The 14,858-nt window shown below is 61.1% G+C and overlaps 2 protein-coding genes across 4 annotated transcripts; one reads left to right on the plus strand and one right to left on the minus strand.

Moving 5' to 3' along the window:
- The first annotated feature begins 793 nt into the window (after positions 1–793).
- FGF22 (fibroblast growth factor 22) lies at positions 794–4,422 on the plus strand. Of its 2 annotated transcripts, none has more exons than XM_038164061.1 (3): positions 794–1,073; positions 3,818–3,921; positions 4,162–4,422. In XM_038164061.1, exons 1-3 carry the CDS (start codon positions 797–799, stop codon positions 4,354–4,356), a joined length of 576 nt encoding a protein of 191 aa, XP_038019989.1. In that variant the 5' UTR covers positions 794–796; the 3' UTR covers positions 4,357–4,422. The 2 variants fall into 2 exon arrangements, with proteins under 2 accessions (XP_038019989.1, XP_038019991.1); XM_038164063.1 differs by having other exon boundaries at positions 4,165–4,422.
- Positions 4,180–14,415, minus strand: RNF126 (ring finger protein 126). Of its 2 annotated transcripts, none has more exons than XM_038164060.1 (9): positions 14,236–14,415; positions 11,585–11,643; positions 10,255–10,318; positions 9,363–9,604; positions 8,746–8,814; positions 8,593–8,662; positions 8,281–8,374; positions 7,763–7,878; positions 4,180–4,381 (listed from the first exon to the last, which is right to left on the minus strand). In XM_038164060.1, the coding sequence occupies exons 1-9, from the start codon at positions 14,308–14,310 to the stop codon at positions 4,349–4,351; spliced, it is 822 nt and encodes a 273-aa protein (XP_038019988.1). In that variant the 5' UTR covers positions 14,311–14,415; the 3' UTR covers positions 4,180–4,348. The 2 variants fall into 2 exon arrangements, with proteins under 2 accessions (XP_038019988.1, XP_038019987.1); XM_038164059.1 differs by lacking the exon at positions 4,180–4,381 and adding an exon at positions 6,297–7,537 and having other exon boundaries at positions 14,236–14,413.
- Positions 14,416–14,858: the final 443 nt, after the last annotated feature.

Here is a 14,858-nt window from a genome sequence, read left to right on the forward strand (position 1 = left end):
GCCCCCTGGCGGCCGCGGCGGCCCCGACGGGGTGGGCAGGGAGGAGCGGCGGAGCCCGGGACACGGCGGAGGCTCCGGGACACGGCGGAGCCCGGGACACGGCGGAGGCTCGGGACACGGCGGAGGCTGCGGGACACGGCGGAGCCCGGGACACGGCGGAGGCTCCGGGACACGGCGGAGCCCGGGATACGGCGGAGCCCGGGACACGGCGGAGGCTCCGGGACACGGCGGAGGCTCCGGGACACGGCGGAGCCTGGGGCGCGGCGGAGGCTCCGGGACACAGTGGAGCCCGGGATACGGCGGAGGCTCCGGGACGCGGCGGAGGCTCCGGGACACAGTGGAGCCCGGGATGAGGCAGAGCCCGGGACACGGCGGAGGCTCCGGGAGGTGGCGGAGCCCGGGGAACACGGTGGAGCCCGGCTGACCCGCGCCTCTCCGGCCCGAGCTCGGCGCGTCTCGGGTCGGGCCACAGCCGGACACCGTCCGCAGGTCCTGGGCCGCAGCAGCCCCGCGCCCCCCGCTCTCCGCACGCTCTGTGCCCGCGGCGCTCGCCCCTTGCCCGCCCATCGCGGCTCACGCGGGATACCGGAGCGTGCCGTTCCCAACCGGGCACCCCGCCGTCGCAGGCGAGTGACCGGGACCGGTGACCCGGGACAGCCGTCGGGGCGCCGATTTATGAATGGGAGGCACCGCCCCGGCCCCGGCCCCCGCCCATTCGCCGCCACCGCCCCGCCCCGGGCCGCCCATCCCCGGCCGCTCGCGCCGTCGGGGCCGGTCGCCGGTCGCCGCCGTGGCCATGGCCCATCGCCCGTCGCCCGCCTGTCGCCCGCCGCCCGCCGCCTTGAGGCGCGGGGGCCCCGCCGCCATCGCCGCCTGCCTCGCCGGGGCGCTGGCCGTGCTGGCGGGGCCGGGGCCGGGCAGTGCCACCGGGACCGGCCGGCGGCCCCCCCGCAGCTACGGGCACCTGGAGGGCGACGTGCGCTGGCGGCGGCTCTTCTCCGCCACCCGCTTCTTCCTGCGCATCGACGGCGGCGGCGGCGTGGAGGGAACGCGCTGGAGGGAGCGGCCGGGCAGTGAGTGGGGCCGGGACCGGGACCGGGACGGGGAGAGCCGCGATCTGGGGCCGTCCCCCGCCCACGGCGGGCGATAGCGCGATCTCGCCGGTGCTGCGGCGGAGGCGGGCGCTGCCGGGGCTGCGCCGGGGCGGAGGCTGGACGGAGGCGCCTCGGGTCGGCGACGGGACCCCTCCGTGCCCGGCCCGGAGAGAGCCCGCGGCTCCTCCCTCCGGGGAAATCTCAGCCCAAGTGCCCAGTCCTCCGGGGGCGAGAGCGGCGGATCCCCGCTGTCCCCGCTGTCCCCCGGTGCTCCGGGAGCGCAACCGGCGCCGGCCGCCCTCGGCCCCGTCACTGCGCTGTCGGAGCCATGAGAGGGGCACGGACACCGGCGGGCACTGCCCGGGCAGCCGGCGTTGCTTTCCCAGCGGCTGGGGTGTCCTAGGGGGTCTCTCGGGAGTCCTTTGTCCCATCTCCTCCTGCCAGTTCACGATGCCCCCCTGCCCTGCCTTCCCCACGGCTTGGGAGGATCTGATTGTTCCCCACCAACACACTGCGGGGGAAACGGCTGAGGAGGAGGAGGAGGGGGGATGGAGGAAGCTTTGCAGTGATGCTGGTCCCAGAATGGGGCATCTGTCCGATGTGGGACAGCAGAACATCCCCATCGGAGGGGACCATGGAGCAGCTGCTGCGGGCAGAGCAGCCTGGGACTCGACACAGAGACAGCTGGGTGGGCAGAGGGACAGAGTCCCCAGGGAGGTGACAGTCACTGTCCGACTTCAGCGAGAGTCAGGGCTGCAAGTGCCCAGGTATCAGCTGCCCATCGGGGTGCAGGGTGCCACCCCTGGGACAGGAGAGCAGGACAGTGGCTGGACAAGGAGGGGGATACTGGGGGCCTTGGGAAAGGGGGGGATGCCTGAGCATCCCCCAGGTGCCCTGACAGGGTGCTGGGCTTTGGGCAGGAGGGCTGCAGCACCCCCAGCCCATGTCCTGGTCCAGCAGGGGCTGCCCTATCTGCCGGCCGGCACAGGACGTCTCCCAGCAGCCACAGGCACGGCAGCCAAGCCCAGCCCAGGGAACCCTCCTGTGGTGTCGGAGGCTGTCGGGACTCCCGAGCAGGCACACTGCCAGCACAAAGCACCCCAACACGTTCCCTCCATGGTGTGGCCATGGGAGCTGGCAGGCAGAGCAGCTCCGGGCTGTACACGAGGCTCACTCTGCTTATCTGTGTGCGCCTGGGCTGGGCGCGGGCAGAAGCTGCTGGACCAGCCCCACTGGCAGCTCTAGGGTGACAGGGGATCTTCCAGGGACTCCCCCACGTCAAGCCCTGCATCTGTCCCAGCCCCCTCGAGACCCCTCTGGGGCTGATTGAGCCTGGGAGCACTGGGAGCACTGGGAGCTGGCTCTGACCAGGTACTGCCCGGGCACCTGCAAACAAAGGGCGGCGGAGCCGGCCGGAGCACTGGGAACAGAAGGGGGTTATTTTTAGAAAAGCACAAGTCCTTATAAATAGCAGCAGCTTCAGACAGTGATCAAGTGGGATGGATTCACAGGCATTCGCTCAGCCCTTCCCCTCCACAGCCCTGCCAGTGGCTTCCCGTGGCAGCACCGAAGCAGTTGGGCTGAAAATCCCGGGGGAGCCCTCACGCTGCCCCAGGGCTGTATCCACCCTGTCCACTCCCAGCCTCCCACGGGCAGGTGATGCCCCGGCAATGCCAGCGACGCCGGGAGATTGATGAAAGCCCTTGCCCGTGGGCTGCAGCCCCCACGCTGTGTGCCCTCCGCCCCTGTGCAGCCCCCGCAGTGGTGCCCAGTGGCCGATCCTGCTGCGGCTCCAGCCCTTCCCGCTGCCCTGCCCTCACTGCTCTCCCTGGACATTCATCCCTTGTCCCCTTCCCACCGTGCCGTGTGCCGGCGGGCGGCAGGGCGGGCAGCGGCGCTCGGGGCTGGCCGGCGTGAGGCAGTGCAGGAATCCAGAGGCCCCGATGATGCTCTGGGTGTTTCCCCGTGCCAGAGCCGCTGGTCTGACCACATGCCTTTCCCATTAGCGGCCGAGCCGGAGCTCGGCGGTCGGGGCACACGCACGCCAGCCCAGCTGTGGCTTCACAGCCCGGCTGCAGCCGCCCGCCGGGCTCATCCTCGTGTCCTGCAGTGCTCCTCCACCCGCCAGCCCACAGTGCTGGCTGCTCGTCCTCGCTTGTGGCACAGGAAATTGGGCATCCATGGATGGCACCGTCCTGACCTATTCCTGTCCCCGCAGAGCTCTGCCTCTGTGCCTTCCTCCACCATAACACGACGTGTGCTGTCGCTGCCACCCCCACGCACGCTTGGCCCTTTCAAGAGCCACGGTGGCCTCGGTGCCCTGCGTGTGCCCGACCGGGCACTGCGGGAGGCGGCTCAGGGTCCCGGGGCACCGCGGGCACTGCGCTGGGGATGGATGAACAGGCAGAGCAGCCGGTGAGGGGAAGACACACATGAGGTTGTGCTTGGCATCGCTCCCGCACAGCGCCGCTTCTGGGAAGTGGCTGGACCCTGGGGAGGGGAGGAGAGGAGTAAAGATCAAACCTTCCTTGGATCAGAGGTTCCTCCTCCCACTCCCAGCTTGGGCTGCAGCCCTTGTTCCTCTGGCTGCTCTGCCTCTGGGTGTCGATCAGCAACTCCCTCCCTCTAGAAGGACGCTGGCCACAGAGCCGGCATCGGGGCAGGGCCCCTCGGGGAGGTCGCCCGTCCCTCCCCGGCTCACGCCGTGCTTCCCCGTCCCGCAGGCATCGTTGAGATCCGGTCGGTGCGTGTCGGCGTCGTGGCCATCCGGGCGGTGCACACCGGCTTCTACCTGGCCATGAACAAGCGGGGGAGGCTCTACGGGTCGGTAGGTCGGACGCTGCCTCCTGGGAGGGACTGCACCAGAGTCAGAGGCTCGGGGCAGACTCGGAACAGGGTCCTGATTTCCCGTGCCCTGACCTGCTCCCCGGCAGGGGACCGCACCCACCGAGCCCCTCTGCCCCCAGGGGACCAGGGAGGAGCCAGGGTCCTGCCCTGCCCCACTCTTGGGGTCCGAGGGGCTCCAGCTGAGCGTAGCCACCCCTCACCCCCTTCCCTCTCCTGCCAGAAGGAGTTCAGCCCCAACTGCAAGTTCACGGAGCGCATCGAAGAGAACGGCTACAACACCTACGCGTCGCTGCACTGGCGGCACCGCGGCCGCCCCATGTTCCTGTCGCTCAATAGCAAGGGCAGGCCACAGCGAGGGGGCAGGACTCGCCGGCAGCACCTCTCCACACACTTCCTCCCCATGCTCGTCAGCTGAACACCGTGGGCAGCTCCAGACGGTCCTAGAGGAAGAAAAAAACAAACAAACAAAAATGTTATTTTATTTATGTACATATCTATTTTTTGCTATTTATTGCTTTATTTTTAACGCACGGCAGAGGAGGGATGTGGAAGGCAGATGCTCCAGACTCAGCTGTGCGGGGCTGTGGCTCTCCCACTGTTCCCAAATTTGCCCTAAACCAGGACACCCCGGCACAGAGCCGGTGTGGTGTAGCTGGGGAACACGACTGGAGCAGGGGTCAGGATCTGCTACTGGCAGCTCTGCAGGGCTGGGATGTACCAGCAGGTTGTCTGTGTCCGAGCTTCCGGGGCAATTAAAGCTGTGTTCACGGTATGGAACAGGAGCAGGTCTTGGAGCTTTGATGGTGAACTTGGCTTGGGATGGGAGGGATTGGCTCCCGTGTGGCTGTGGCTGCAGCCACCGCTGTCATTGCTGCCACTGGCAGGGAGCCCAGCTGGTCCTTTGCCACATCCAGCTTTTCATCGACCCCCACCCACCCTGCAGGAAAACAGCCACGGTGGTTCAGAGGCACAAAGGAGGGAGCAGGAGGAGCAGGAGCCAGCCCAGATTCTCAGGCAGACACAGCTCCAGGGCTGTCCCTGGCCACAGCCAGTGCCAGTCAGTCCTGCAGCCCAGCTCCACATCCTCATCCCCAACAAAAACACGGCTGGGACAGTGGACAGTGGTGAGGACCAGCCCCTCACCTGGAGGGCAGCATGGCCAGGAATAGCACCTGCACCTCAGCGTCCTGGCCAGGGTACATCCCTGCACCACCTCACGCCTGCTGTGGCCAGGCCCAGCATCCCGGTCACTGTCACGTCAGACAGAGCAATGGCCCCAGCAAAAACCACCAAACTCGTTCCACTTCTGACCCAACCAGCTCCAAATGAGCCTGAGAGGGAACAGCCACTGGATTAACCATGTGGTGACTGTGGTGAGCCCCTGCCAGGTGGGCAGCAGCTGCCGTGCACCCACCTGGGACTTTGCTCAGCCCACTTGAAACCCATCTGAGCACTGCTCACTCATGAGAAATCATCCCCAAGCACCTGGGGGAGCCAGGAAGCCCCTGGCACAGCTGAAACACAGCGGGAGAGGGAAGGCTTTTCCAGGTCTCTTGTTTTGGTGACTAAACAGCAAAGGCCTTCCTCGCTGTCGGGTCAGCCGATGGACACGTGCAGGTTCAGCCGGGACCTTCTTGCTGCCACCCACCTCAGCAGCCCAGGCAGAGGATGAGCCATTAACCCCGACACACCAGTCCCGAGATAAACCCTCCTGGGAGATGAAAGGTGCCGCCACAGTGCCCGGCCAAGTCGAGGAAGAAAAACAGTCCGGGCAAGTCGCTCCCTGCCAGCCCCTGGCCCTCGCACAGCTGGTGACACTTTCTCCAACAAACCAACTTCTTGCGTTCTGAAACGGCTCAAGAAAGACCAAACCATCCTTCCCCCCTCCTAAAGGAGGTTCATCTCTTCTCAGGAAGCTCATGGAAGGGGGCCAGGTCCTGGGGTGATGCTGCTTTAGAAGAGACACCCAGGCTCTGCTGGAGCCAGCACCTTCCCCAGCAGCCCCAAAAGCCAAGGGAGAGGCAGGGAACCCCCCAAACTGCCAAACCCTCCACCCACTTCCCTGGCAGCTCCCACGGGGGCAGGTTCTCCCTCGTCTGCCCTGGCCTCTGCCACAGAGCAGTCCCAACACGTGGTACCATCACGGACCCCCAGCCCTCTAGGACACCTCCTGACCACCTCAAGTCCCTGTGAGGGGAAGGGGCTCCCAGTGAAGGATGGTGAGAGCTTCTCTGCTCGTGCCTCAGGGCCCAGGAAGCAGGGACATGGCAGGGAGTCACTGCCCGCTCTGGTGACATTCTTGTCATTCTTGAGCTCCAGCTCTGTCACAGAAACTGAGTCACAAACATACCTGGGTATTTTTCTCTCTCTCCTTGTTTTAATCAGCTCTATTTTAAGTAGCTTTGCAATACATTTTTTTTTTTTCTCCAAAATGTTGTTTTCCTGGTAATTACTCGGTCACAATGAGATTCGCTGGTCCTGGTTCTGCTGCACACCCAGTCCTGTGTCGGCCCAGCAGAACAGCCTGCCCCGGCTGCGAGGGGGGCAGGACTGTAGGGGGAAGAAGGTGTAAAAAATAGAAAACACCAGGCGAGGATGATTCCAGCTGCGATCCTTGGCTACCTGTGCAGTGATCCACAGGCTGGCAGTGGCTCCCACCGGAACTCCCGGCACGCAGGAAGGCTCAGAGAGGCCCAGCCTGCCCGGGGAAGGCAGGACAGCTTGGTGGCCTCAGAGCTTACCCCGTAGCTTTCCTCAAATCATGCATAATGGCTCGCAGAGCTGAAATGTCCATTTATTGACAACAGTAATAATTTAAGATTATAAAAACCCCTTTCAGTGTTGAGTATCAGCGGGCGAGGTTATAAAGAGAAATAAAAGGGACTCGAGATGGGACAGGGAAGGATCCCGGGGTCTACTTGAGAGTTCCTGTTTCAGTGACAGCTATTGGTCCTCCCCAGACGGTGATCCTGGGGGGAGGCAGCATCCTTATACTTCCATTTTAGACGTCAATCTCCAAAGCAGAAAAGATAGTATCCAAAGGGGAGGAGGAGCAAAAGAAATAAAAGAAAGGGATCTCAAATTCAAACCCATACAAACAACCTTTCCATTCGGGATTCAACCACTCGCTCAGCACCTCGGGGTTCCCAGCCGGGGAGCGCAGCAGCCTCGCACTGCAATGGGTAAAGTCCACGCAAAGAGGATGTTTTTATTGACAGACAGAGCTCTTTCCCCCCTTTTTTCATCACAGAACTTGAGGCTTCTCATCTCTGAAGGACCCAGAGGCTCCGTGTCTTCAGAAATCAAAAGGAAATTCTGGGGGCACTGCTCCTGCCTCGTCCCCTCCCCTCGCTCTGCTCTGGAAGCCCCTTTGGCTGCTCGCGGTGGCCAGGGAGGGAAGGGGAACAGTGGAAGGGCCCCGGGGACAGAGGGTGCGTTAAGATTCATGAGTTGTTCGATGAGTTTTCATTACTTGGTGAGCTGGAGGAAGAGGAGGAGGAGGAGGATGACGAGAAGTTCATCCCTGTGAGTCCTGGGGGGTTTGTGGCAGTGTTTTGTCCACTTAAACTTTTCCGGCAGACGGGACACGTGTCATGCTTTGGGGAGCAGACAAAAAAACAAAACAAGAAACACGGGAAACGGGATTAGAAACACAACAGGGGAGCAGCACTCGAGGAATGGGCTGGGATGACACTCCATCCTCTGACCACAGGCTGCTGGTGCTCAGGCCTCATCATGGAGGTAGGAAAATATTTACAGAGGGGAGCAGGACCAGACAAAGCCCCCAGTGCTGCGCGCCCCGGGCACTGCCCCGCACTCACCTGCTCCAGCCACGGGACGATGCAGCCGTCGTGGAACAGGTGATTGCACGGTAACTGCCGCACGTTCTCCCCGACTGTGTAGTCTTCCTTACACACAGGGCACTCCAACCCGGAATCTGCATGGCACAGGGAAAGCCAAGCCTAGCTGAGCAAAGGAGGAGACATCCCTCTCCCCTTCCCCACCACTGCTCCGTTCCTGTCAGGAGGAAAGCTTGGTACTCTGCAGTCCCTACACCATTACCCCACCTCCTCCTGCCCAGGGTATGCCTCATCCTTCCCTTCCCTTCTGTTTCTCCATCTCTATCCACTCTGAACTTCTCACAATCTCCCCAGGGCAAACCTGTCCAGCCTACACTGCTCTTTTTTGTGTGAGTGTAACAGAGCCCCTTCAGCTCTCTGCTCACTTTGAAATGTTTTATGCCTCAGAAGTACAAACACACAAAATTCAAGTCCCAAGCAAACATTACAGAGAGCTTCCAGTGAGCAGCCTGTGCACAACTCCAGGAGCAGACACATACCTACGTGCTCCTGTGTGATCTGTATGGTGGGGAGGGCCTGGATCTTCTCTTTGTCCGCTGGCGGCGGTCCAGTGTTTTCAAACTGATTCAGTAACTGGAAAAACAACCAGCCAGGCAGGCAGAAGAGAGAGGTGAGCTCACAGCACAGAGAATCCACTTGTTTCCTGAGCCAGGGCACCTGGACCCTGCACTTCTGGATGGATCTTTTCCCATTTCAGCCCCCCAGCCCCTCATTCCCTGCACCCCTACAGGTGCTGCCCCTCCTGCAGCACTGCCCAGGGGGATGGGGACTGCAGTGAATCCCAGCTTTACCTGTGTGATAATTGCATCCAGGCCGTTGGCACCCCAGGCGTAGTCCATCGGATTTGAGTGCAGGACTCCCCTGAAGAGCAAGGACAGCAAGTGAGTTCATCCTGGAGCACCAACAAGACACTGTCAGAGAGAGCAGCACATCCTCCAACTCACCAGGGGCCCAGGCCTAGGTTTGGAATTGTGGTCGGTGCAATAATTCCATTGACCAGCTGCTGGATAATTCTGAAAGACAAGAAAACCAGGATTGTGTAAGAATTAAAGTTTGCTGGCTCCCAGCCCAGCACCCCAGCGTGGAGGGAGAGGCTGAGTAAGCTGAATACTGTCACACTGTTGGGGGCAATTAAAAATACTCTACAGCAATTGCAGTGGCAGCTTAGGGAGTGATCAGCCTCTGATAAAGTTTCACTATTTGATTCATAAGGGGACAATTCCTGACATGATGGCAAGTGGCTCCCAGGATGCACTTGCACAAACACTGTCTGGTGTTCTCTTCTGTTTCCTCTCACAGCAAGTACAACATTTTTACACCACCTGGCAATGACCAGGGAATGTTCTCCCCCTACAGGACAAACTCCCAAGCACGGTCCATGTCACCACCCAGCTGAAACAACCCCAACAGACCCCAAAAGCAGGAGCTGCCACCAGGCTCAGGTGGGACACGGATGTCACCCACGGCAGTGCTGGAGATCTTTGGGATGCTGCTCCCATAAGCCAGGAGAAAAGGTGAGGAGCAACAGCGTTCCCTCCTGAGGTGCCAGAGTGGTCCTCACCCTTCCAGCGTGGGGACGCCCTCGTGCCTGCCCGAGGCTCGGCGCGTGGCCAGGCGGGCGCGGGGCTGCCTGGCGCCGTAGCGGTGCCGGGACTGGTGCTCGCGCTCCCGCCGGTTCTCCGAGTCCCGGTTGTCTTCCGGCTGCACGTTGGACCCGAAGGGAAACTCAAAGCTGTCGTCAAAGAACCCGAAAGCAAACTGGCCATAGCCCGGGGGCAAGGTGAACAAGTGCTGATCCACGTTCTGGAGGGAGGGAGGGAATGCAGAGAACAGACTGTGACAAGAGGAGGAGCAGCCCCTGGGGGGACACTGGGACCAGCGCCCTCGGCAGCAGCCCCGTGAGGAACACACACTGGAACTGCACCCTCGGCTCCCACGGTGTCCCAGCAGCTGCCCACAGCCTGGGGGGACACTGGGACCAGCGCCCTTGGCAGCAGCCCTGTGAGGAACACACACTGGAACTGCTCCCACGGTGTCCCAGCAGCTGCCCACAGCCTGGGGGGACACTGGGACCAGCACCCTCGGCAGCAGCTCGTGAGGAACACACACTGGAACTGCACACAAAGGCAGAAATAATCCCAGCTCCCTGGTTTCTCTTTGGTGTGTCACTGCTGCTTCCGAGCTGAGGCTACTGCATAGCAACACACCCAAATCTTGCTCTCCAAATCCTGCTGAGCCCCCTCACGACAGGAATCAGCTATGAGTGATGGTCCTATGGAACACACGCAGCAAAAATATGGTACGTGGAGATTTCAGGAGCAGCATGTGGAGGATATTAAGTCCTCCTTTCCAAATTCTGTCATGATCTGGGAAACGTTTAAACAATTTATTGGAAAAATACTCAATCCGACAGCAAAACAGAAGGTGTTGGAAGAGAGAAAGGACTTGCTCACCTCAAAAGGATGCCTGCTCTGATCAGTGGCTGACGTGGAGGAGCTGGTCTCATTGTCAGCATTCCTATGGAGAATGAAGAGCACTGGTAATCTTCTCACAGAGGCTTCCAAGGCTTTTCTGCCCCTCCTCCCATCCCAGGGCAGAGGCAGCTCAACAGAACCTGGTCCTCCCCTCAGCTGCTGATTTTCTGATTGCCTAGATCAATTTTCCCTCCCTGAACCTTTCATTTTCCCACATCCTCACCCACTTCTCCCTACCCTGTTAGATCTCACAGGCTGCAGGAAAGTGCCTGAACCACGATGTCAAGCGAGGATTTGCCCCACAATCCATCTCAAACACACCAGCTAATCCTCCAGAGTACCAGGAAGACTTAAGGCACACATGCTGATCGCTGTGACCCCAAGACATGGAAGACTAATCTTGAATCAAAGAAACTTCTCTACTGCAAAGGCACGTAACCCAACAGCTCAGGATATTGGGGAAACTCTGACTGTTGTCAGACTTCTGCTTTCAGAGCTGCAGGAACATTTCCTGCTCAGAACCAAGCTTTGCATTCATGGTACCGAAACTGCTGAGATTCAGCAACTGTGTGACTCTGCCAAGGTCACAGGGAATCACCAAAACAGTCAGGATCAGCCAGCATGGATTTTCTGGCTCCAGGGCTGGTGATCAAACTAAACATCACCTGCTGGGTGCAGAAGCCCCAGGCCACAATCAGCAGGCAGCAACACCCATTGCCCCCGGCCCCTGCACTGCCCGTGTCCTGTCCTGGAGCTGGTCACAGCCGGGGCCCCACAAACACAGCTGAAACATTTGAAAACATTCCTGCTGCTTCTGCCACCAGCGGCAGCAGAGCAGCACAGGAACACAGACCTCACTGCTCCAGGGCAGAGTCCAAAGTCTCAGCCACAACATTTTGCTGTCCATGCCCAGCACAGTCACTCTTCTGCTGAGGTGTCTGTGCACTCAGCATTCCCAGATCCCTCTCTCCGGGGTTATCTCTGCCCTGATGACTCAGATCGGGTCAGAGCCACCGAACAGCACGGGGAAAGCCTCCCTGCCACTTCTTTATGTTTGTTTGGAATCAAACCATTCCTGTCCCACCCCTCAGCAGAGACACTGGACGCCCAGCATTGCCGTGGCAGATTGGCCTGTGGGTGCAAACTCTGCCAACAAAGCACTGCATTCCAAAAGTGAGGAAAGACGAGGAAAAGCTGGGGCAGAAGCAACAGAAACAGTGCATTTGATATCAAACATTGCCTTTGAACTAGGAAGAGAGCAAAGCAAGCTGGGCTCACTGGAGCACCAGCCCCTGGGGCAGCACATTACCTCGGCTCCTCAGGCAGCTCTTCAATAAAACCAGACTCGCACCGTGGGCAGATGTAGTCCTGCAGGAGAAGACACACCGCGTGAGAGGAGGAGGTGGCACCTCAGAGCTGCAGGCTGTGACAGGGTGGGAGGGTCCTGCAGTCTGCCATCCTCAGCACACGCCACGGTCACAGAGAGACCCCAAACCCCAACATTTGCCTTCCTGAGCCAGTGAGGCCAGAGCCCAGCCCGAGCCTGTGGGAGCTCAGCTTCAGAACCATGAGGGTGATGGGGATTAATCCCCAGCACAGACACAGCCCATGCAGTTCCATGGAAGCGAAAGTGAAACCCCCAAGGCTCCCTGCACAACAGCCCTCAAACTTTGGCCCAGCTGTGTGTTTTGGGGAGCAGGAAACAATGCAGGAATGGCGGCAGGGGCTCAGCGAGGTCGTGGTGCTCAGGGAGGCTGAATGGTCCCTGTCACTCACACAGCCTGGGGGTCACAGCACACAGGGACACTCTGGGTCGTTGTGCAGCCAGGACTTCACACCCCCACACCCAGAGCTCACTGCAGAGACCTGTCACCAGCCCAGTGCTGGGGCACTGAGCGTGCCAGAGCAGACAGGCCGAGTGCAGCCCCTGTGCCAGCCACCTCCTCACAATTCCTGGGGTCAGAGAGGAGTTTATCCTCTGCAACCCACCCCGGGCAGAGCAGCCCAGAACACTGGAGGACCCTGAAAAGGAACTGTTTCACTCTCCAGTGCTCAAGAAGCAGCACAGAGCCAGTGCCATGGCCTGCCCCACGGCAGGCACACACCACCCCAATCCCTGCGCTGGCAGAGCCCGGCTCAGCACAGAAGGCATTTAAGAGCTTCTAAAAATAATGCCACTTCCTTTGGCTGCTGTGTTGGAACTGGCACAGCCCTGAGGCAGACTGAGGGAATCCCCAAGGAGTTCAGGCTCTGATAAGGCCCTTGGGGTCACTCCTCTGGCCCCTACAGCCAAGCCTGATAAGGCCCCAGGGAAGTAGCACAGCTTGGAGCCCCTGCATGTCCCTGTCTGCCCGGGGAGATCCAGGAGCTCTGAGCTCAGGAGCACACTGGGAGAGGTGGCTGCTCCCTCTCCCACACAGGACTGCCTGTCTGCTGCTGCAGAACAACCATCTCTGCACACTGACAGCGGGTCTGAGCTCAGGGGACTGTAGCCCATGAAACCCCCTCTAGGTGTTGCTTCCCACCAGCACAAACTGTGGGGACACGCGTGGCACGGGAGTGACCGTGGCCTGAGCAGCCCGCCCCAGGGAGCTGCTGTGTGTTGTGTGTGTGTGTGTGTGTGCTCACAGGCAGCTCCCAGCACAGGGATCAGCACATTCCTCTGGAATGCAGCTGGAACAGCACAAACGTCAAAGTTTGTTGTTTCTCGGGCTGTTTGAGTCCCTCCTTTGGCAGCGCCGGTTACTGCGCCTGCAGATGGTGAGGGAAACCTGAGGGAACCTGGATCCCCAAAAGCTCATGAGCTCACAGACCTGAGCCCCCAAACACAGAACCCGCTCCCTGCCCGGCCCAGCTGGCACAGCCAGGTGTGAGCACAGCCCAGCACGGGGTGTTTGAACAGAAACAAAGAACAGATCTCCTGAGGTTACCTCCTGCCTCCTGCCCACAGCCCACGTGTGCTCAGCTCAGTGAGTTTGCCCTCACTCTTACACACGAGCTGGGAGCTCCAGCATGGCCCACCCTGGCCCAAACAAGAGGGCAAAAGGACAAATCACACGTCACAAAGCAGCCATCCCGGGCAGGGACAGCTCTGCTTGTCCTCACAGGCTTTGCAAGTTGAGTGCCAGCGACCAGCAACGACTTCTGGGACAAGGTGCTGTGAAAAGTGTCAGGATAAAGAGACCAGCAGCACTCTCCAAATCACACTGAACATCTCAGGAAGCCAAGCAGGGGAACAAATGATCCACAGGATCCTCCCTAACAGCCCACACTCCTTTTCCACCCACACCAGGACAAGCTCCACACGCACACACCGGATTTTGGTGCGTGATTAAAGCACCTGCCCAGGTGCCTACACAGCACTTCTACCTACACACCGCCGTGCACCTCCCTGCGCCCCAGCCGCCCGCACCGCGGGGCTTTTTGCGTCCATGAAACCTCCTGAAAGACCCCCGAGAAGCCCCACACCCCGCGCTGCCTCACCCGCCACCGCAGGGGATCCGGCTGCTCGGGCCGGGGGTGCCAGCTGGGCCCGGGGGCTGCTGCCGGACGGACCCCCGGCCCAGACCGGCTCCCCGCGGGGCGGCCGGAGCGCTCGGACCGCCGCGGGCCCCCGATCCGGGCGGAACGGGGCCGAGGGCCCCTCCCGCCGCGCCGCCCCCGCCGCGGCTCGCCCGGCCGCTGCCCCTCAGCCGGGCTGGCCCGTTCCCTCCGCTCACCCTCTCCCCTCGCCGCCGCAGCCCCGCTCCCTCGCTGCGGACACCTCCCCGAGCCCCCCTCAACGCCCCCGAGCCCCGGTGCCACGGGCGGAGCCCCTCAGGGCAGCCCCCGCCTCCCGGCCGCTCGGGCCCCCTGGGCCCCTCAGGCCTCGCCCCCACGTGCCCGCCCCCTCGGGGCCCCCGCCCGGCCCTGCCCGCGCTTCCGGCCCTCCCCGGCGGCCCTCCCCGGTCCCCCGCTCACGGGCAGGCGCGGGGCGATCTCGGCCGAGCAGCAGTGGCAGAAGAACCGGCCCGGCTGCGGCGACGCCTCCGCCATCTTCCCTACCCGCCAGCCCCGCCCCCCCGCGCGCGCCGCGGCGCCGACGGCGGCCGAGGGGGGACAGGGGACAGCGCGTGGCGGAAACGCGGAGGGGGAACGGGGCGGAGGGGGCGGGGTTTAGCATATTAAATTAGCGGGCGTGGCATGACTATATAAGGAGATGGGGCGTGGTCAGGGAAGCGCCGGGACTGGATCCCCGATTCCGGGAACCCCCCCAATTCCGGGAACCCCCAAATCCTTCCTTCACCCCCTCCTCCCCGGGCTCCTGATCCCTCTCTCGGCCCCACCGCGCCCCCGAGCTTTCAAACATCGTCTCAAAAGTGATTTATTAATTTAATTTTTCAAAGAAAAAATTATTAATTTATTTATTAAATTATTAATTTCATTAATAAAATTATTTCTCATTTTATTGATTAAATTTCTTATTTAATTATTATAGATTTTTATACATTTATTATTTAATTTTTCAAAGAAGAGGAAAAAAATGAGCTGGGGGGAGGTTGAATCTCCCAAAAAGAGAAGAAAAAGAGAGTTAAAATCCCAGT

This window comes from Motacilla alba, chromosome 28 (genome assembly GCF_015832195.1).
Source record: "Motacilla alba alba isolate MOTALB_02 chromosome 28, Motacilla_alba_V1.0_pri, whole genome shotgun sequence".
NCBI lineage: Eukaryota > Metazoa > Chordata > Aves > Passeriformes > Motacillidae > Motacilla > Motacilla alba.